This window comes from Lepidochelys kempii, chromosome 14, assembly GCF_965140265.1.
Source record: "Lepidochelys kempii isolate rLepKem1 chromosome 14, rLepKem1.hap2, whole genome shotgun sequence".
NCBI classification, from domain to species: Eukaryota; Metazoa; Chordata; order Testudines; family Cheloniidae; genus Lepidochelys; species Lepidochelys kempii.
In genome coordinates, this window is record NC_133269.1 from 43499886 (window position 1) to 43520504 (window position 20619).

Below are 20619 nucleotides of genomic sequence, written 5' to 3' on the forward strand. Positions count from 1 at the left end.
ATCGCACAGGAAGCTGAGCCACTGGGCTGCAGTCGCGTGGTTGGGGGGGGCCACGGTCAGAGGCTCCGGCCTGAATTTCCTCTCTCTGCTCCGGCAGATGTTGGCTCTGTCACACGAAAGCTCCCAGCCAGCCCCAGACGCCCCCCCGTCCTCCACTCCCTGAATGGGATCAGCTGCCCTGACACCAGGGTGAGGGGCGCAGTGTCAAAAATCTGAGCTCTATGGACAGGGTCAGAGCCTCTGCAGGTGCCGCTCAGAATCAGTCCCAAAGATCGAGCCCAGCCTATGATCGGACCCAGCGTGTGGATTTCCAGAGGGATCGACCCCCCCCCCCCATCCCCAGCCCAGGATCAGGCCCAGCGAGTGCCTGAAAACTCATTATTACCAGAGAAAAACAGCTCAGAGCACTGGGGTGAGACGGAGCCCCTCTGTGGGCCTGCAGTTCCCAGCTGCAGGTGGCAGGTGGCAGCCAGCCGTCGGGAAGGGGAGAGCACGGGGTGTGCGGCTCTGGTGTGACCATTTGCCGGGGATCCCAGCGCCAAACGCCCCCCAGCCGGTCAGGGGGGGCCATGATACCTCCCTGCGTCACCAAGCAGGGGGGTGAAATGACCAGGGCCAGAATAGCCCATAGACAGGCTCTGCCCCTCACCCTGGCATCAGGGCGGCTGCAGCTGCATTAGGGTGGAACGGGGGCGGCCATCACCGTCTGTGACCAGCCCCTGCCTGCCTGAGCCGACCTCTGCAGCAGCTGCGAGCCCCTGAGGCCGGACGCTCTGACCAGAGCCACCCAGCGCCTGACACGCTGGGTTGCAAGCCGCACTTTGAAAAACACTGGTCTCGGGCACAGAGAAGGGTTCTTCTGGCTTGGAAATGAGAAGGGGAGCAGCCCAGCCTGCTGTGTCCCTCCTGTCAGGGGCCCAGGGCAGGAGCCTGGCCCGGGCTGTGGCTAGAGGCCAATGGACCAGCTGGGGCCATCAGGAGGTGCTGTGGACCCTGTAGCCATGGTGCAAAGGGGCCGGTGTGAAACCTGCAGCCTGGCGTAAGGACGCATGGACAGGTTCACACACGTGTGTGTGTATAAACACGTGTGTACGTTATTATCATTTTTATACTAATATTATAAAATATAGAGAGCTATCGATATAATGATATCTAGAGTAAACCAGCTCCCGGGAGGGAAACTTCTTTTGTAAACCTCATGTGAATGGCTCCTCCCACTGCAGCAGGGAAACTGAGGCAGCAGCTGCATCCTGCCAACAGGGCTGTGAGCGCCTCTCCCCGCAAGGCCGAATGAACCGAGGACAGTGTGTGTCTCTCTCCTTTTTCTGCCCGATCCTCTTCATCTTTCCCTCTGCCTGCCAAGGGGTGATGTTCTCTAGGGGAAGGGCTCGCCACTCACTTGGGGAAGGGCTTTTCCCTGGACTCTGCCTAGAAAGGGCAGGGCTCAGCCTGATGTCTCTGCCCTGGGAAGGAACTTGTCTGTCATGAGCACAGTGGAGAGAGAGAGAGACTGCGTGTGTGTGATATCAAACAGCCAGGCTGTTCTCTTTCTGGCCATGCACAATCCCCAGGAACAATTCCTGATAGACAAACTGCAAACAATTACACACGAACCCACACCACCATGCTAAGCATCAAGTATGACACCAGTGGTTAGAGGCTCCAACTGAGATCAGGGCCCCGTTGTGCCGGGCGTTGCCCAGACACACAGCGAGAGACAGTCCCTGCCCCAGCTGAGATCAGGACTATATTGTGGTCCCTTCACCATCTGAACAGACAGGACAGAAAAAAGGGTGGGAGAGGAAACTGAGGCACAGATTGGGCAAGTGACTTGTCTAAAGTCACATAACATGTCAAAGCCATGGTTCGAGTCGCTCTGTGACCCATCAACAATAAACACACCCAGCTTTCGCACGGTTTAACAGAAACCTTTAATGTCCCCATGATCATGATGATCCCTAGCTCCGATCTCAAGCTTTGCATCTGTAGATCTCAAAGTGCTTCATGCAGGAAGGTCAATATCAATATCCCCATTTCGCAGATGGGGAAAGTGAAGCACAAGGGCGATGTTTACACGGCCGTTGGACACCTGCGCCTGGCTCATGCCACCTAACCCGGGCTCGAGCGAAGGAGCGGTTTAACTGCAGGGTAGATGCTGGGGCTCTGGTTGGAGGCCACACCGTCTCCCTCGTGTGACAGCACCTTCAGCATGTTGCCTTCGTCCAGCCCCAGGACCAAACCCTGACCGGGCCAGCGCTCGCCAGCCCTGTCTCTTCCGCGGACCGGACAAGCTCTGTCCTGTTGCACTCACAAGCCCAGTTGTCTCGGGGGCGGCTCCTAAAGACACTTGGGTCTGTTTGGAAGGTCACCTCTCAGCCTGGCCAGCCGCCCTGCCCTCCAGCTTTGCCAGGCCATCTCCTCCTGGGCTGCCGGGCCACGGGGTAACAGGGCGTTCGTTAGCCCCCAGCCGTCCCCGTAGTGCCCCCCTCACTGCCATGGAGCACCCCAACCCGGCTCCTCTGACAGAGACAGTGACCCCGGAGAGCGTCAAATAATGCACAGGGAAAGCTTCCATTTGGGATCGGGGTTGGGGGCACTGATCTACTTAAAGGTGCTCTAAGGAGGTAGCAAGTGGACAGCACATCCACACAGAAACCTCTGAAGCTGAGACCCCATCGTTAGTGACAGGAGTTAACGATCCGTTAGGGCAGGATGGGCAGAGGTGCGTCAGGTCACAGGCTGGACGGGAGCAGTGGGTGCGCCGGGGAAGAGAGCGGAGAGCGGAACCTGGCAGAGAGGTGAAAGGAAATGAATCGGGTGAAATCCAGGGGAAAGCCCAGATCCCCAGCTGGGGTCAATCAGTTCTGCTCCACTGGACACCGAATCGGGGCTAATTTACGTGACCTGGGGCAGACTCTTCTCTCCCAGTCCTGGGTGGGGTGAGGGATAAATTGCCCCAGGGCTCTGCAGAGCCTGATACCTGCAGCCCAAGCCCTGCCCCTGCAGAGCTCTCCAGCCCCAGCTGGAATACGCAAAGCCAGAGATTGGAATCGCTCTTCTCTAGGCTGAGGTAGCATTGGGAGCCAGGACTCCTGGGTTCCATTCCCAGCGCTGGGCGAGGGGGAGGGGCTGGGAGCCAGGACTCCTGGGTTCCATTTCCCACTTTGCCACCAATTCTCGGTGTAATTTGGGCAGGTCAGTGTCTGCCGCTCGGTTTCCCCTCGTGTGACACGGGGATAACGGTGCCGCGCTCTGAGGTCTCCCCCGTACCCTGCTCAGAGCAGGACGGCGTCTCGCTGGCAAATCGACTGCAATCCAGAGCCGCAGGTGTCAGAATGAAGCCGATTCCCCTTCACCATCCCACAGCTGTTCCCCTCAGCCGGGCCTGACACCGGGAGCCTGCGGGACAGAGGAGAGGGCCCCTGTCAGCGCGTGTGGATCCATCACACGCAGTCGGTAGCGGCTCTTCCCTGTTCCAACGGGATCCACAGCCATCGTCTCCTCCGGCTCTGCCCTGGGGGCTGCCCCCTCTCCCCACTGTCAGGGCCCTGGCCAGGATCTCGAACAGCCTCTCCCTGCCCAGAGCCCAGGGACCTGCTCCAGCCTCCTCCTCCCCGCTGGGCTAGACCCTGTCCATCTCCCTCCCCTGCTCCGCGTCCCCTCCCCACCGGGCTGGGCCAACGCTGCCCCCTCCTGGTCCCCTCCTGCCTCTCTGGCGGCTCTGTGTCTCCCCCTCCCCCCTGCCCCATTGTCTGGGGGATCCCCAGGGCTCTGGCCTGGCCCCTTTGCTCTTCTCCCTCCACACCCCGACTCTGGGCCACCTCCCCTGCCCCCAGGGCTCCAGCTTCACCTCCTCTGGGGACCTGGGGGGGGAATAGAAGGGTCTTTGTCGTCACCTTACACTGAAAATGACTTCCCCCAAAGTCCTGACCTTCCCCCAAACATCCCCTCCCCCATCTCTGTCCCCAGCCCCTGCTGCCCACAGAGGGGAGGGAAAGGGTTTGACTCAAGGAATCACTCACAGGGTCTGATCCAGCAGGGAGCCGTCCAGCCAGGTCCAGGCCTTCTCCGGGGAGGGGCGGGACAGTCCGACCCAGAACTGATACGTGCCTTGTGTCAGGGCCTGGAGGGACTCCTGCAGGGAGTGTGGGACAGGCAGCTGGGGACCAGAACCTGCTCTCGGCTCTTTTCTTGCAAATCCAAGTTCTCAACAACTTTAGCCCCAGAACTACTGTCTGGCTGTCCACCTATCCCTGTACACACCTATCCATCCCCACGCATACCTGTCCATCTCGCCAAGTATTCCCCATGTAGACTCTTCTGTCCACCCAGCCCCACACCTACCCCCTCTCTCTGTAGCCCTCAAGCCTCATAACTCTCTCTCTCTCTCTCACACACACACTCACACTCAGCCCCTCTCTCCAGCTGAGTTGTGTTGGGCGCATCCCAGAAGGGGGAGGGTACCGGTAGCTTTAATCCACCATTGTCAGTCCCTGATCTCAGGGCTGGTGATTTAGGCTGAGATTTGTCGTAGCTGCCTAGGGGATTTGGACACCCTGATATTAACAATTCATGGGAGTGGGGTGTCCAAGTCCTTTAGGCAGCACTGACAATCCTAGATCCACCATGTAGCATATACGAGTCCTCGGACTCTCTACCCAGGGCCCAGGCCTGCAGGGGCAGCTCCCGCAGGATGTTACCGTCCCCTTTACCAGCTCCTCCTTGTCCTGGATCACCAGCAGCTGGGAGCCCCTCGCTGAGCAGTCGGAGCGGCTCTCGCTCCACATTTTGGTTCTGCTGCCGACCCAGTAGCACTTGTCCCTGTGCAGCCGCCAGTCCGTGGGGCAGAGTTTGCACCCAGAGCCCCCTGCAGAGAGACAGGATTCATTAATGCTCTGAGCCCTCTGGGCCTCATTCCCGGCTACTCCCTTCCTGTGACGGGGCTGGGATAGGGATAAAATGGGTTTGAATCCCCTTTGTGCTCCCTGAAATCTGGGGTTAGGCCGGGCCCTGCCTGGCTCCTGGCGTCAGTTAGAGCAGCCTCGGGGCTGCTCTGCCTTATCCATTGCTCCCATATGGGCCCTGGGGAGCAGAGAATACCCATAGGGCACTGCCACCCATGCCACTGCTCCCTACTTTGGGGGTTGGGAACAGAGTGTGTGAGGGGCTCTTACTCCAGCCCCACACTAGGCAGGGAGGTCTCCAGGGCAGAGGGGACCTCATGGGGCTATTTGCATCCATTTTAAGACTACATTATTCTGCCAGAGTGGCCTAGAAGGGGCTTAGGACAACTGAAGATGCGTTGGGGGCTGGTTAGTGGAAATCTAACAGGATATGGGAGGGGAGGTGGTAACTGGGGAGCACAGGAGAGAAGGTGGGATCCCAGGGATGGCTGGGAATGGGAGGGGGTGAGTCCATGAGACCGTCTCTCTGCTGGGATCTGTCCCTGCTCTGCAAGCATTTGTCCATCCTGGTATTAGATTATTTTAAGACCCCCCTTGAGCAGTACCGGGCATGGCCACTAGATGTCGCTCGCCCCCCCCCCGTCTCAGCAGAGCCCTCACACCCAGTCCCAGCTGAGGCAGGTCCATTCCTAGCCTGGCACCCAGCCGGGCTGGTGGCTAGATCGGTGCAGCCAGCAGGGGGCGGCGTGTCCCTGCCCTGCAGGATCCCCACGGGCTGGGACGGCCGCTGGGTTTCCACTGGCCGTGCCCGGGGCGGAGGGCGGCTCAGAGACACACGAGCTGGGGTTACCTGCTGGGCCGGGCTGGGCCGGGGGGCACAGCTGGGATCGGAAACGCTCCAGGCGGGCGCTGCATTCTGCCGTGCTGGGGTCTGCGCTCCCAGGGGGTGTCGCTGTATCTCTGCTCCCGGCTCCCTCGCTCCCAGGGGCTGACGGGGTCCATCCCTTCTCGGACATCAAGTGGGAAACTGCAAAGCAGCGTCGGTGGGAGTGAGGTGGCGGGTCAATGTGATGGGGAGTTGCTGGGGAAAAGCACCGGCTGAGACACAGGGCCTGGCCCAAAGCCCACCCAGCCCCATCTCCACTGACTCCCATGGGCTTCAGAACAGCCCCAAAGGGCCACAGTCCAAAAGAGTGGCTTGGGATAGAAAATCAGTGGGAGTTGGGTGCCTAAACCCCTTGAGCCTCTTTGAAAACCCACCTCATCTTTGCATCTAGTTATCCAGCCCCCATCAAAGCAGTATCAGAACACCTCAGAGTCTTTGCTACATTTCGCCTCCCAACCCCACCCTGTGAGGCAGGGCGCAGGGCTGTTAACGCCTGCTATTCAAGGGGTTTAGGCACTTAAAGCTGCAGAGAGGCCCCGAGTGGGGTTTTCAGAAGAACCTAGGCCCAGATCCTCAACAGGATTTAAGCACCTAACTCCCTTGGCTGTTGGGCACCTAAATACATTTGAGAACTTGGGCCCTAGGAACCTAATGCCCATTGACTTCAATAGGCGTTAGTCATCAAGTGGGTTGTTTTTAGGCGCCTAGATGCAGTGTTAGGTACTTAAACTCCTGTGGAATTCCAGCCTTAAGGGACCAGCCCAGGGTCACACGGGGAATCAGTGGCAGAACCAGGAACAGGTCCCAGAGCTCCTGAGTCCCAGATTAGCACCAAAACCAGTGGCCAGCCTTCCTCTCGGGATGCCTGGGAGCTCCTGCCCCGTCCCACCATCCTGTGGCGAACAGCCAGCTCTGTCTGACATGTCAGCCTGGCGATGGGAACACGACCTTCAGGGGGAAACATTCCCAGCCACATTTTGGGGACGCCCCTTCTCCATTTTATCCACCAGCTACATTTCCTCACTATTACGTGCTGGGGACAGTTGTATGGAAACGCCCACGGCTGACGAAAAGCTGGGGGTCCACTAGGATCATTTCCCCCTGCCCCCAGATTTTGAAGCAAGTGGAAATGTTTCAAAATTTGAAATTACAACAATCCCTTTACAACTCCCCAGCCGGTGGTTCAGCCGAGTGCCCAGCGTGATCAATGGAAAGGCAGCGTGAGGAGGAAATCGGGATTCAGACTTAGCTCTGCCGTATGACCTTGGCCAAGTAAATTCAGCTCATTTGCTTTGACTGTCTTGTCTACTGAGATTCTGAGCTCTTGGAGGGGCAGGGACTGTCTCTCCCTGTGGGTCTGAACAGCTCCTGGCACAACGGGGCCCTGATCTCAGCTGGGGAAGGGACTGTCTCTCCCTGTGGGTCTGTACAGCTCCTGGCACAACGGGGCCCTGATCTCAGCTGGGGCAGGGACTGTCTCTCCCTGTGGGTCTGTACAGCTCCTGGCACAACGGGGCCCTGATCTCAGCTGGGGCAGGGACTGTCTCTCCCTGTGGGTCTGTGCACCACCCAGGACAATGTGGCCCTGATCTCAGCTGGGTTACTAGTGCAATGTTAATAAAACTTTCCATTGACTTAGATGACCTTTGAAGTTGAATCGCCCCCTCACTGCCCAGTCTAGTGTGGAAACAGCTCCTGTCCTCATTTTACTTCCTCTCCTGTACCACAAAGAGAAACCACCTATGTCGCTCCGGCCACCCAAGTAAACAAGGTTACAAACAGGGACAGGGCAGCAAACGGCATCTTCTGCCCAGAGCCCAGCTGGCTCCTTACAGCCCAGCACAGACACATTCAATAGGCCGTAGGCCCTTGGACCAGCCTTCTCTTACTGGTATTATATCTATGACTGTGGAGCCGAGAGGCCCAGCTGTGCCCAGACACAGAGAGAGACAGTCCCGGCCCCAGCTGAGATCAGGGCCCCGTTGTGCCGGGCACTGCCAGACACACAGGGAGAGACGGTCCCTGCCTCACAGAACTTGCAATCTACTTAGACGAAGGAGGCACAATCTCCATTTTATAGATGGGGAAACTGAGGCCCAGAGCACTTGCCCACAGTCACACAGGGAGAGTATTTCACGTCAGCGTGAAGGTGGTGCTCTTAAATTCCTAAAGGGCTCCTGAAAATCTCCCTGTAAATGGACAAGGCAAATCATCGGCTGGGGAGGGAATAGGAACACAAAGGCAAAGTGCCTTGCGCAAGGTCACCCGGCAGATGTGGGACTAGAACCCAGGTCTGGGCCGGGTCAGGCCGGGGGGCACAGCTGGGATCGGAAACGCTGCAGGCGGGCGCTGCATTCTGCTGTGCTGGGGTCTGCGCTCCCAGGGGGTGTCGCTGTACCTCTGCGCCCAGCTCCGTCGCTCCCAGGGGCTGCCGGGGTCTGTCCCTTCTCGGACACCAAGTGAGAAACTGCAAAGCAGCGTCGGTGGGAGTGGAGGCGACTGGTCAATGGTACGAGAGTTGCGGGTAAAAGCGCCAGGAGAGTCCTGCACAGACAGAGGGGCTGCCCCAAAGCTCATTCAGCCCCATTGCCACTGTCTCCCATGGGCTTGGGAGAAACCCCAAAGGGACACGGTCTGAAAAAGTGTCTGGGATTGAAAATCACTGGGAACTAGGTGCCTAAATCCCTTGGGATTCTTTGCAAACCCAGATCGTGTTTCCACCCATTCTCACCCTCAAAACGACCCCCAAAACAGGCTGCATGGGGATGGCCAGACTGAATCAGACCTGGGGCCCATCTAACCCGGGAGCCCAACTCCAAGGCTGGACAGCCCCAGCTACTTCTGAGCAAGGAGCAAGACAGCCCCAGTGGACAATGATACCTTGTCCCCCAACTTAGACCCTTCCTGCCCATCACTTAGAGGCTCATTGATGCCCTGAAGCAGGAGGGTTTATAGCCCCTGCCAAAGCACTTGGGTACTTCCTAGCCCTCTGGCTGGTCTCTTTCCTCATATATGTGTCCTGATCCTTCACTGAGCCCTGCTAAGCTCATGGCGCCAGTGAGATCCTGTGGCAGTGAGTTCCACAGGCTCATTGTGACTGAGCATCCGTTTTAAATGTGCTGCCTCTCAATGTCACTGGCCGCCCCTCCCGCAGTGTCTCATCCACGCTGCCAACTGACGCACCCGGACAGATAAAGCTATAGCCCTTGGTGACTCACCACAAACCGCCAGCAAGAGCAGAGACAGGATGAGATTCCCAGCCCCTAGAGCGACCTGAAGCCAGCCAGGACACTGACGGGAACCTGTAAGGAAACACAAGCAGAGCCGGGCTGAATTAACGCTACTCTAGATCCTGGCCTCAGGCCCCAGCTCCAGGAGTCAGATGATTGTACCAGGGTCTCAGCTTTCATTTAGAAGAGAAAGGCAGTTTTCAGCCCTCACAGAAGGGGAGAAAAGATTGAAAATGTGACCCCCAAGTGTTACTGTTACAGCAACACTGCCTGACTTTGGAGAGAGCCTGCACCAATTGCATGCACCCTGCTCCATGAATTGCAAAAACCCCTGTTTTGAAAGCTCTGCAAACCCCACCAGATGCATCCGATGAAGTGAGCTGTAGCTCACGAAAGCTCATGCTCAAATGAATTGGTTAGTCGCTAAGGGGCCACAAGTCCTCCTTTTCTTTTTGCGAATACAGACTAACACGGCTGCTCCTCTGAAACCGACCAGATATGCGCAGGAAACGAAGTCTAGTAGGTTGGAGCAGTGGGGCTGGGGCCCAGGACTCCTGGGTTCTATCGCTGGCTCTGGGAGGGGAGTGGGGTTTAGTGGTTGGAGCAGGATGTGTCTGGCAGCTAGGACTCCTATGTTATAGCCTCAAACCTGGCAAGGCAGTGGGGTCTAGTGGGTCAGAGCGGGGCAGCCTGGGAGCCAGGATGCCTGGGCTGTATTCCCATCTCGGGGAGGGGAATGGGGTCTAGTGGGTGTGTCCTTGTGAAAGATTTTCTCCCTTATCTGTGCCTCAGTTTCCCCCTATTGACCCATCTTTTTGGCTTCCAGAGGGGAAAGCTCCCCATGAGCGCTCTCACTCTTGCTCTGTCACTTTGTGGATCCCCCACGCTATTTACCTCTGTCCGGGGCGCTACTCCGCCCCCACCCCGTGATATAACCACATAGCCAGACTCTGCCGGCCCCTGGCCCGTCTTTGAGCCAGGACATGGGGCCCGTAGGTGGGGAGGAGGGGGTTGAAATCGCTACCTTGGTTCCCGGGTGGGGAGGGGCCTCCCGAGCCGCCCCGCTTGGGCCGCAGGTTCAATGCCGTGTAGCCCTCCTCGTCCTCCATCGTGCCCGAGTGAGAGGAGACGATGAAGGTGCGGGCAGGGGGGGGGGGGGGGGCTGGGCTGTGAGATCACACAGGAAGCTGAGCCGCTGGGCTGCAGTCGCGTGGTTTGAGGGGCCATGGTCAGAGGCTCTGGCCTGAATTTCCTCTCTCTGCTCTGGCAGATGTTGGCTCTGTCATGCGAAAGCTCCCAGCCAGCCCCGGACGCCCCCCGTCCTCCACTCCCTGAGGGGGATCAGCTGGCCTGACACCAGGGTGAGGGGCGCAGTGTCAAAAATCTGAGCTCTAGGGTCAGAGCCTCAGTAGGTGCCGCTCAGAATCAGTCCCACTGATCGACCCCCCCAGCCCAGGATTGGGCCCAGCATGTGTGAGAGTCGATTTCCACAGGGCTCGACCCCAGCCCAGGATCGGGCCCAGCGAGTGCCTGAAAACTCGTTATAGCCAGAGGAAAACAGCCGGGGTGAGACCGATCCCCTCTCTGGGCCAGCAGTTCCCCGCTGCGCCCTAGGTGGCAGCCAGCCGTCGGGAAGGGGAGAGCACGGGGTGTGCGGCTCTGGTGTGACCATTTGCCGGGGATCCCAGGGCCAAACGCCCCCCGGCTGGTCAGGGGGGGCCATGATACCTCCCTGCGTCACCAAGCAGGGGGGTGAAATGACCAGGGCCAGAATAGCCCATACACAGGCTGTGCCCCTCACCCTGGCATCAGGGCGGCTGCAGCTGCATTAGGGTGGATATACGGGGGGCGACCATCACTGTCTGTGACCAGCCCCTGCCTGCCTGAGCCGACCTCTGCAGCAGCTGCGAGCCCCTGAGGCCGGACGCTCTGACCAGCATCCCTGCCCCCCGCCCCCCCCCCCAGCTGCAGCTTCCTGGGTGATCGCACACCACAGCCCCTCACTGCCCTCCCCCCAGCACCTGCCCCACAACTCCTGACTGCGCCCCCCCCACCCCCCGCCACCTCCTCGCTCTCCGGCACAATGCAGGAACAGGAGGGCTCCCCAGCACTGAACCTGTGGCCCCAGGAGGGGCGCGTGGGCGTCCCGTCCCCAGCCCGGAACCAAGGTACCGAAATCCACCCCCCTCGCCCACAGGGGCTCTGTGTCACAGCCCAGGGGGCAGGGTGGTGGCTGCCACCCCAGGGCGGGGAACAGGGGGGAGAATCTGGACGGAGCCGGGATCACACTGGAGATGGGCCGGACTGGGCCGGGGGAGGGGGAGCGGCTGATCCCACAGACCCCTGCCCATGGGAGTAACCTGACTCCAGATCCCCGCTGGGGGGAACTGGCCGTAGCCCCGCTGGGGTCACTGGGGCCCGATTCCAGCTGGGGGGAACTGGCCGTAGCCCCGCTGGGGTCACTGGGGCCCGATTCCAGCTGGGGGGAACTGGCCGTAGCCCCGCTGGAGTCAGTGGGGCCCGATCCCCACTGGGGGGAACTGGCCGTAGCCCCGCTGGGGGGAACTGGGGCCCGATCCCCGCCGGGGGGAACTGGCCGTAGCCCCGCTGGGGGGAACTGGCCGTAGCCCCGCTGGGGTCACTGGGGCCCGATTCCAGCTGGGGGGAACTGGCTGTAGCCCCGCTGGGGTCACTGGGGCCCGATCCCCGCCGGGGGGAACTGGCCGTAGCCCCACTGGAGTCAATGGGGCCCAATCCCCGCTGGGGGGATCTGGCCGTAGCCCCGCTGGGGGGAACTGGCCGTAGCCCCGCTGGGCTCAACGGGGCCCGATCCCCGCCGGGGGGAACTGGCCGTAGCCCCGCTGGGCTCAACGGGGCCCGATCCCCGCTGGGGGGAACTGGCCGTAGCCCCGCTGGGGTCAGTGGGGCCCAATCCCCGCTGGGGGGAACTGGCCGTAGCCCCGCTGGGGTCACTGGGGCCCGATTCCAGCTGGGGGGAACTGGCCGTAGCCCCGCTGGGGTCACTGGGGCCCGATCCCCGCCAGGGGGAACTGGCCGTAGCCCCACTGGGGTCAATGGGGCCCAATCCCCGTTGGGGGGAACTGGCCGTAGCCCCGCTGGGGGGAACTGGCCGTAGCCCCGCTGGGGGGAACTGGGGCCCGATCCCCGCCGGGGGGAACTGGCCGTAGCCCCGCTGGGGGGAACTGGCCGTAGCCCCGCTGGGGTCACTGGGGCCTGATTCCAGCTGGGGGGAACTGGCCGTAGCCCCGCTGGGGTCACTGGGGCCCGATCCCCGCCGGGGGGAACTGGCCGTAGCCCCGCTGGGGTCAATGGGGCCCAATCCCCGTTGGGGGGAACTGGCCGTAGCCCCGCTGGGGGGAACTGGCCGTAGCCCCACTGGGCTCAACGGGGCCCGATCCCCGCTGGGGGGAACTGGCCGTAGCCCCGCTGGGGGGGAACTGACCGTAGCCCCGCTGGGCTCAACGGGGCTCGATCCCCTTGGGGGAACTGGCCGTAGCCCCGCTGGGGGGAACTGGCCGTAGCCCCGCTGGGGTCACTGCTCTGTGCGTCAGCTGACGGAACGGCGCACTGGGCTGATTTACACCAGATGAGGATCTGCCCCCCTGAGGGCAGAATCAGGCCCTGACGTTGCCAGTGAAATTTGTGCCCCCGACCCTTCTGTCCCGCAGAGTCTCCCCAGGTCCACAAGGCTCCGGGCGCGCGGCTCTGGCTGGGATCGTGCTGAGCCGGGTGGGGAAGTGCCTGGGATAGACCCCACGCCGAACTCCCTGCGGCTGGGGCCCTCTGCCTAGGATCCTGCCCCTGGGACAGCTCCTGGCTCCCTCAGATCGCAAACCCCGCTGCAGGCTGGGATTTTCCAGGAACACCTGGGCCAGCACCCGACAGGCCAGAGCCAAAGGCAGCTGTTGTGCGTGTCTGTGTGTGGACGGGGTGTGTGGAAGAAACCCGGAGTTGGTCGCCAGCCTTGAGCCCATCTCTAGCTCTGGGGGAAGCTGAGTCACGCGGATGCAAACTCAGCTGGGGTTTGGCAGCGCAGAAGTGCCACCTAGTGGCCAGTTCGGGGACTCACGGGGCGAGAAAACAGCTTTCCAAACAGCCTGGCCTCTGGGCAGACACTGTGAGCCCCCACCCCAGAGTTGACCCTCCAGATAGACAAAGGGTGGATTGGTATCCCCATTACACAGACGGGGAAATGGAGGCACAGAAATGCTCAGACACCGGGGCCACCTAATCCAGTGGGTTTCAACCTTTTTTCATTTGCAGACCCCTACCATTTTTTCAAATGGACGTGCAGAGCCCTGGGGAAATCTTACACATCGTCTGCGGATCCCAGGTTGAAAACCACTGACCTAATTAATCTCTGGCAGGGCTTAACATACAGATTAAGTGATTTTCCCAGGGTGACCCCGGGCAGGCTGTGGCAGAGTTGAGAATTGAACCCGGATCACTGAATGCCAGCGCTTTATGGTCCCCTTCCCGTCCTCTTTTCAGCCCAAACGACCCCAAAGTACAAGGAGCAAGGAGATCTATAGAATTCACTGCATCCAGCCCTGAAATGCAGCCCCCTCTGGGGTGGGTTGTGGCAGCTGTTCACTAGCCCACAGCAACGCAACGGTGAAGAGGAATCCTGTATCCACCTGAACCTGCAGGAGGAATTTCGGGAGGCAGAAAGGAAACCCACCGGCGATTCACCCCCGCCCCCCAGCACAGCACCCCCTTGTACCTGCCTCGCTCAGCACTGATCCAGAGGAACTTTCCGTCCAATTAACGCTGGCTCTCCCGTTTCCTCCAGTGGACGGATCCGGGATCAGATGCTGCCCGCTTAACCGGCTGCTGCCCAGGAGCAAACGCCATTGGTTTTCTCAAGCCATGTCTCCCGCTCAGTCAGGTCCCGATTGCTCGCGATCCAGGAGCGGGGGGAGAGGGTAAAGAGCAAAATGCTGTAACTTCCCCTGGAGAGCTGGGGATTTCACTGGGTGCCAGTGAATACGAGGGCTGGTGGCGTTTCCCCAGTGTGGGGCCAGGGGGCGCTGTGCTGCAGAGAGCGGGGTGGGGACCCAGTAGGGGAGTGCTCCCCCGCACAGTCCGTGTGGCTCCAGGGCAGCACTAGGGGGCGCTGTTCTACAAGGATCGGGGCGGTGGAGCTCAGTAGGGGGCGCTCTCCCCTCGCACTCAATGCAGGTCCCAACGCCCGACCTCTGGAGATTGAGGGCTGGATTATAGCCGGGGAAAGGCTCTGGTGTGTCTACAAACCGGTGTGTCTACACACAAGTACTGACAGCTCGTCCCGATTTTACTGGCATCGCTCTGCTGCTACAACTCCCCACACAGATGGATACGCTGGTCCCGACGTAAGAGCGACTTGTTATGATTTAGCTCCGACTCGGGGTCCTGACCCAAAAGGGGGTCGCAAGGCTACTGTAGCCGGGTCGTGAGAGTTACCACACATCATACATCTGGGTTTTCCCGGATACGGCCTCTTTTTTGCTCCTCTGATCTCCCTCCAGGTGGACAAATGTCCGTGATTTGGTGTTGCCACCCTTACTTCTGCGCTGCCTTCAGAGCTGGGCGGCCGGAGAGCGGTGGCTGCTGGCCGGGCGCCCGGCAGGGCCGCCACCGGCTCTCACGCTTTGTGTGGGTGGCTGGGGGAGTCGTCACAGCGGGGAAAAAATTTCTCCTGCTACAGGCCACAGCTGTGGGCTGTTAAAGAGGAATCGGGCTCGGGCTGACACCTGCCCTGGCGACATCAACTAGATTTGCCAGAAAGAAGCCGTGCAGCTCTAACCCCTGCCATGAATGCTCTGTGCTTGCGTATGAGTCCGGTCCTGGGCTGACAAAGAGCCGAGGGTGACCGTCACAAACTGAATTCGAGTCCACAGTGCGGCACAAAAGGCGAACGGCGTTCTGAAGGCCAGAGGACAGCAACAAAAGCGATTGACGGTTTAGAAAACCTGACCTAGGAGGAAAGGTTAAAAATGACCATGTTTTGTCTACAGAAGGGAGGCTGGTAAATATGTTAAGGGCTGTTATACAGAGGACGGGGATCAATCGTTCTCCAGGGCCACTGAAGGCAGGACAAGAAGCAATGGGCTTAATCTGCAGCAAGGGAGATTCAGGTTCGACATTAGGAAAAACTTTCTAATTCTAAGGACAATTAATCTCTGGACTAGGCTCCAAGGGAGGCTGTGGAATCCCCCTCACTGGAGATTTTTAAAAGCAGGTCAGACAAACTCCCATCGGGGACTGTCTAGGTTTACTTGCTCCTGCCTCAGCGAGAGGGGACTGGATTTGAAGACTTCTCGAGGTCCCGTCCTTTAATCATTCTCGCGGCTCTTCTCTGACCCCCATCTCTGATTTAGCAACATCCTCCTTGACCTGCGGGTACTACAGCTGGACACAGGACAACAGCAGTGGTCACAACAGTGCCAGATACAGAGGTCTAGTGTCCTAGAGCAGTGGTTTTCAAGCTGTGATCCGTGGACCCTGGGGGTCTGCAGGCTATGTCTAAGATTTCCAAGGGGTCCGCACCTTGAAATGTTGTAGGGGTCCACCAATGTACAAAAGTTTGCAAACCACTGTCCTAGAGCCCTGGGGCTGTTTGCAAGTCTATGAGTGTGCTGGTACAAGGGGTGGGGAGAGAATCTGGGATCAGGTCCCTCATATGCTGTGCCAAGGGGGTGTGAAACATAGTACCAACAGGGTCGAAGCATATTCTCAGTTTGCACTATTATAAATGACTGCAGCAGGGAGGGGGCACAAATGAATCAGGTGCTAAGGGGGGGTCTTAAGCTAGGAGGGAGACACCCCTGAGGGGGAGAGTGGAGCAGCTGGAAGAATTTGGGGGGCCAGATTAAAGGGGGTTATATGAACATGGGCTTCTCCAGCCTACTAACTACTAAGTTCTTGGCCTCTGTGATTTCTTGTGACAGTGAGTTCCGCAGTCTCATGACATGTTATATGTACAGATATTTCCTTTGATCCAGTTTGAATGTACTTATGAGTTTCATTGACTGTCCTCTGGTTCTTGGGACAGAGGGAATAATTCCCGACCTCCCTTCTCCATCCCATTCGTTAGACTTTTATCCTGTCCCCCAGTATCCATCTCCTCTCTAAGAGAGCAATCCCAGTCAGTTCAATCTCTCTTTGCGGGACAGTTTTTGTAGGCCACTGATTGTTCTTTCTGCCTGTTTGTTAGAAAAGGGCTGTCATTTTCACGTAGCGACACACAATGGCCGTATGGTAGTGCCTCACTGATGAAAATGCCACAGACTCTGAATATCTGATCTCAGAGACCCCAGCATAAATCCGGAGTGACCCCCCTGCAGTCAATGGAGTCGGGGCTGGATGCTGATCTCAGTGACTCCAGTATAAACCTGGAGTGACTCTCCACCCCCTCAGAAAATTAAAGGAATCATGGCTGGATTCTGATCTGCGTGACGCTGGTGTAAAATACAGAGTGACCGCTCTGAAGGTCCACCCGTTTACACCGCTTGGGAATCTAGTCCACTGATTCCAATTTGCGACAGCTGATTCACACCAGCTGGGGATCCAGCCCCACTAGGAGCTACGGCCTATTGACGCCAGCTGGGGGTGTGGTCTGAGGGGACTGGAACTTGCCCATCTCGCCACCACCCTGAGTGCTCGCTGACTGCCCTGACCGATTACGCAGGACCAGCTGCTCAGCGTGTGACTGAGGTTTGAGGTTGGCCTGGTTGACACCCTCAGTCACAAGACGAGGCATTTCGAGGAGGGCACTGGTGTTTCTGGGAACCCAAACCTCTTTCCTTCGGGGCTGTTTGTGCACTGAGATCGCCCCTGCCTGCCTCCAGCAGCCACCACAAGCTGCTTGGCCCAGGATCCTCAAAGAATTCAGGATCGGGACCGCTGTGCTGCCCAACCCTGCAACAACCCATTCCCACCCCGATCTGAAACGGGTTTAGAGGCGGGTCGGACCCGGATATGGAGAAGGAGACTGCTCGGCTCTTTCCCTTCCCTCACTGCCAGTGTAGGTTTGAGCCCAACCCGCTTCCCACAGGAATGGTGGGGAGTCCTGATCCTGTGTCACCGCTGATATTTCTGCACTGTTGCTGCTGCATTTCCCCGTAGTCACGTTGACACTGTGCCTGGAAACCGTAGCTTCACCAGGAACTTGCACTGCCAAGCCACCGAGCGCTGCAAAGCTTGTGGGGAGGAAGAGAGAAAGGAGATCAAAGAGCCTCATGGCCACAGGCGCTCAGGGCTGCATCCTCCTTCTAGCCATCTGCAGAGACTTTGCTGAGTCAAAATTCAGACCACCACGTAGCTCCAGGACACGCCACTCAGACCAGGCGGGCATGTCATCCGCTCTCCTCTGGCCAGTGACAACTCCTCCGGAGGATGGGTCAAGGAATCCTGCAGCGATTGGCTAACCTGCCCCCAGGGGAAAATTTCTTCCTGACCACAATATTAAAGAGGTTGAGTTCTGCCCTGAAGCATGAGAGTTATTTAATATTTAATATATATTTTAATGTATTTAACAGTGGGCTCTTCAATCGAGCAGAGAAAGCTCTAACACAATCCAGTGGCTGGAAGTTGAAGCTAGACAAATTCAGGCTGGAAATAAGGTGTAAATTTTTAATGGTGAGAGTAATTAACCATTGGAACAATTTATCAAGGGTTGTGGTGGATTCTCCGTCACTGACCATTTGAAAATGAAGACTGGATGTTTTTCTATAAGATCTGCTCATTTGGGCAAGTTCTCTGGCCAGTGTTATCCAGGAAGTCAGATTAGATTATCATAATGGTCCCTTCCAGCCTTAGAATCTGTGAATGCGGAGATAGACTGTGGAACTCTCTGCCACAAGATCTCACTGGGGCCACAAGTTAGCAGTGTTTAGAGGAGGATCACACCTTGATTTGGAGAATGAGACTCTCCAGAGTTATAACAGGAAGGGGTTCACAATCGCTGTGGTTGGCAGGGCTATAAACTTTCCTGCATCTGGGCAGAAACCAACCTGTGACCACGAGGTGTCAGGCTGCCAGTCCATAACCCACAGCCACTGAGTTCGACTCACAGTCCCTAGCTTTTCTTCGCACTCACCCTCCCTCTTCCCTTCCTTCCTTCCACTCTCTCTCTGCCTGCCCCAGCTCTGAGGACGAGAAACTGGTGTTTCCTCTATGCCGCATCCAGCGAGGGCTCACGTGGCGGGTGGCGGTTTGCGTTTCACACATGCATTTCCCCTTTCCCAGCCGGGCAGACTGACAACCCCACTGAGTCAGCCCCCGGCACCCCATGCGCACCCAACTCAGCCAGCCCCGGCGCGGATTGTCCCCTGTTACCCAATTTCTAGAGCCTGAAACGCCCCCAGTCATGGGGCTCCCTTAGGGGGAGGATTTCCCCAGAAACCGCCCCCTCTCTGTCTCCTCCACTTCCCAGCCCTGGGGTCTCCCCCAGCCCTTCGCCCTCTGGCTCGGGGCCTTCAGCCCATCAACCCAGCTAGGAGATCTCTGGCCGTGTGCCACCAGTGGGAGCCTTGGATCAGACCCTTGGTCTGCAGATCTGAGCTAAGACAGCCTCAATCCCTGCCCACCCCCCACCCCACCCCCAGCCCCCTGCCCCTGGGAGCCAGGTCAGTGCAAGGCAGACCCACTACCCGGCCGCTCAGAGCTCTGACGGAGCCCCTGGGCTCGGCAGATCCTGGATCTCTCAGTGGAGGAGAGGGGAGACCCTGTGTGTGAGGGGAGGCTACAAAGTGGGAGCCTGATCCTAATTCCGAGGGAGCTTAGGGGGAGGGGGGTGCATCCCCACACCCCAATCTCTCGGGGAGGGGAATTCTGCATGCTGCCTGATTTGGGGTTGGAGGGTGCAAGTTGGGGGCTTATTCTCAATGCTGGGATCTCAGTCCATTTACACCCCAATCCCATGGGGAAGGCATTGAAGCAGGGTGACCTCCCTGAGTCTGTGTTTGGGGGGACTACCCCAGATTGGGCCCCCATCTCAGCTCTGCAGGGTTTCCCGCATGTCTGTGTCTGGGGGGCACCTCCCCATTGAGATGCTGTGTCCAGAGTGCACCCTGATAAATGCTGGGGAGCTGGCTGAACCCCTAATTGTGGGGGGTAGCTTTCCTGGGGTGCATCACCCCTTGACGGCAGGATGGAGGCTCTGTGGAGTTCAGGGTAGGGAAGCCATCCAGATGTTGGCACCCCAGAGCTGGCTGCAAGAGATGAAACCAAATTTCATCCCAAAATTCCAAACTGATTTCATCTCGCAGAGTTCCAACTGAGCTAATTGTTGGGGATTTTATTTTTAATTTGAAAAAAATATATAAATCAAAGGGTTTCTTCCATGTATGCAAAATGTGCCCATTTCAAAAGTGGAAGAAAGAAGGAAATACAATTTCCAGCCATTTCTTAAATGGGAAAAAGGCAAAGGAAATAAAAGGAACATAAAGGAAGGATAAAAAAAACCCCACAAAAAAGTAGGAAAAGCCAAAATAATCTCCAGAAAGATAAGAACAGGAAAAAGAAAAGAAAAGAAAGAAAGAAAGAAAGAAAGAAAGAAAGAAAGAAAGAAAGAAAGAAAGAAAGAAAGAAAGAAAGAAAGAACCCGAAAAATATAATCTAATGCCAGCAAAATAATAATCATAAAATGAAGAACTCAGAAACTTGGGGGTGGAAAAGGAAAAGAAACAAACAAAACCTTTGAAAATATGAAAAAAAGGGTGAAAAAAAATTGGAAAAACTCAGAAATCTGAAAAAATAGAAAAACCCTGAAACTTGAGAAAATTGAAGAATGGAAGGGGGGGAAAAAGACCAGCCTGAAAACATAAACAAAGAAACGAGTGAAAAAAACAAACCAAGCCACCCCCAGTTAATCTGCACAAAACTAAAACTGAGAAACCAAGACAGCCAGACTTTACTACGTTTCCTGTGTTGACTGCCCGGGCTTTTTGCATCATGCAGACAGACCCTGATTATTGTGGGTGTTACAGAGCAAATGAGACCTCATCCCCAGCTGAGATCAGGGCCCCGTTGTGCCGGGCGCTGCCCAGACACCCAGCGAGAGACAAGCCCTGCCCCAGCTGAGATCAGGGCCCCGTTGTGCCGGGCAGGCCTGGAGACTGACGTGTGGAATTAATGAAGCTATGCCCTTGGCCTCACTGAAATCTTGTGGCAGAGAGTTCCGCAGGCTACCTGCATGCTTTGAGAGGAAATATTATTTCCTTTGATCTGGTTTCAAGTGCCCTCCTTTCAACACCATCAACTTTCTTTTGGTTCTTGTACCCTGAGACAAGGTGAATCTCACAGAACCCTACTGACCTCTCCTAACCCCACCCATTGTTTTGGGACCCTCTGTATTTGCTATGATTAAACGGCCCGTGGCTAGCAGAAATCTTCTCCCCATGTTGGGTCTTATAGACTGTGATCAAGCTACCTGTTATCCGGGCTGTGGGTGAGCTAAACAGATCAAGCGCCGGAAGGCAGCTCTCACAGACCTCAAGTCCTTTGCGCGGCTCTTATCTGAGCCCTTTCCAACTTAGCAAGAGCCTGTGTGAATGATGGACGCCAGAGAGTCTCCAGTAAGGATCTCCCCAAGGCT

At 57.6% G+C, this 20619-nt stretch overlaps 1 protein-coding gene across 1 annotated transcript in view; it reads right to left on the reverse strand.

Annotated features, from left to right (window-relative positions):
* Window positions 1-1918: 1918 nt before the first annotated feature.
* LOC140897542 (uncharacterized) overlaps window positions 1919-20619 on the reverse strand; it is a 35957-nt gene continuing 17256 nt past the window's right edge. The window contains exons 5-7 of the mRNA XM_073310257.1: window positions 4023-4135; window positions 3271-3399; window positions 1919-2787 (exon numbers count right to left, since the gene is read on the reverse strand). Of these exons, the coding sequence (XP_073166358.1) occupies window positions 3276-3399; window positions 4023-4135 (237 nt within the window). The 3' untranslated portion in view covers window positions 1919-2787; window positions 3271-3275. The remainder of the gene's footprint in view (window positions 2788-3270; window positions 3400-4022; window positions 4136-20619) is intronic.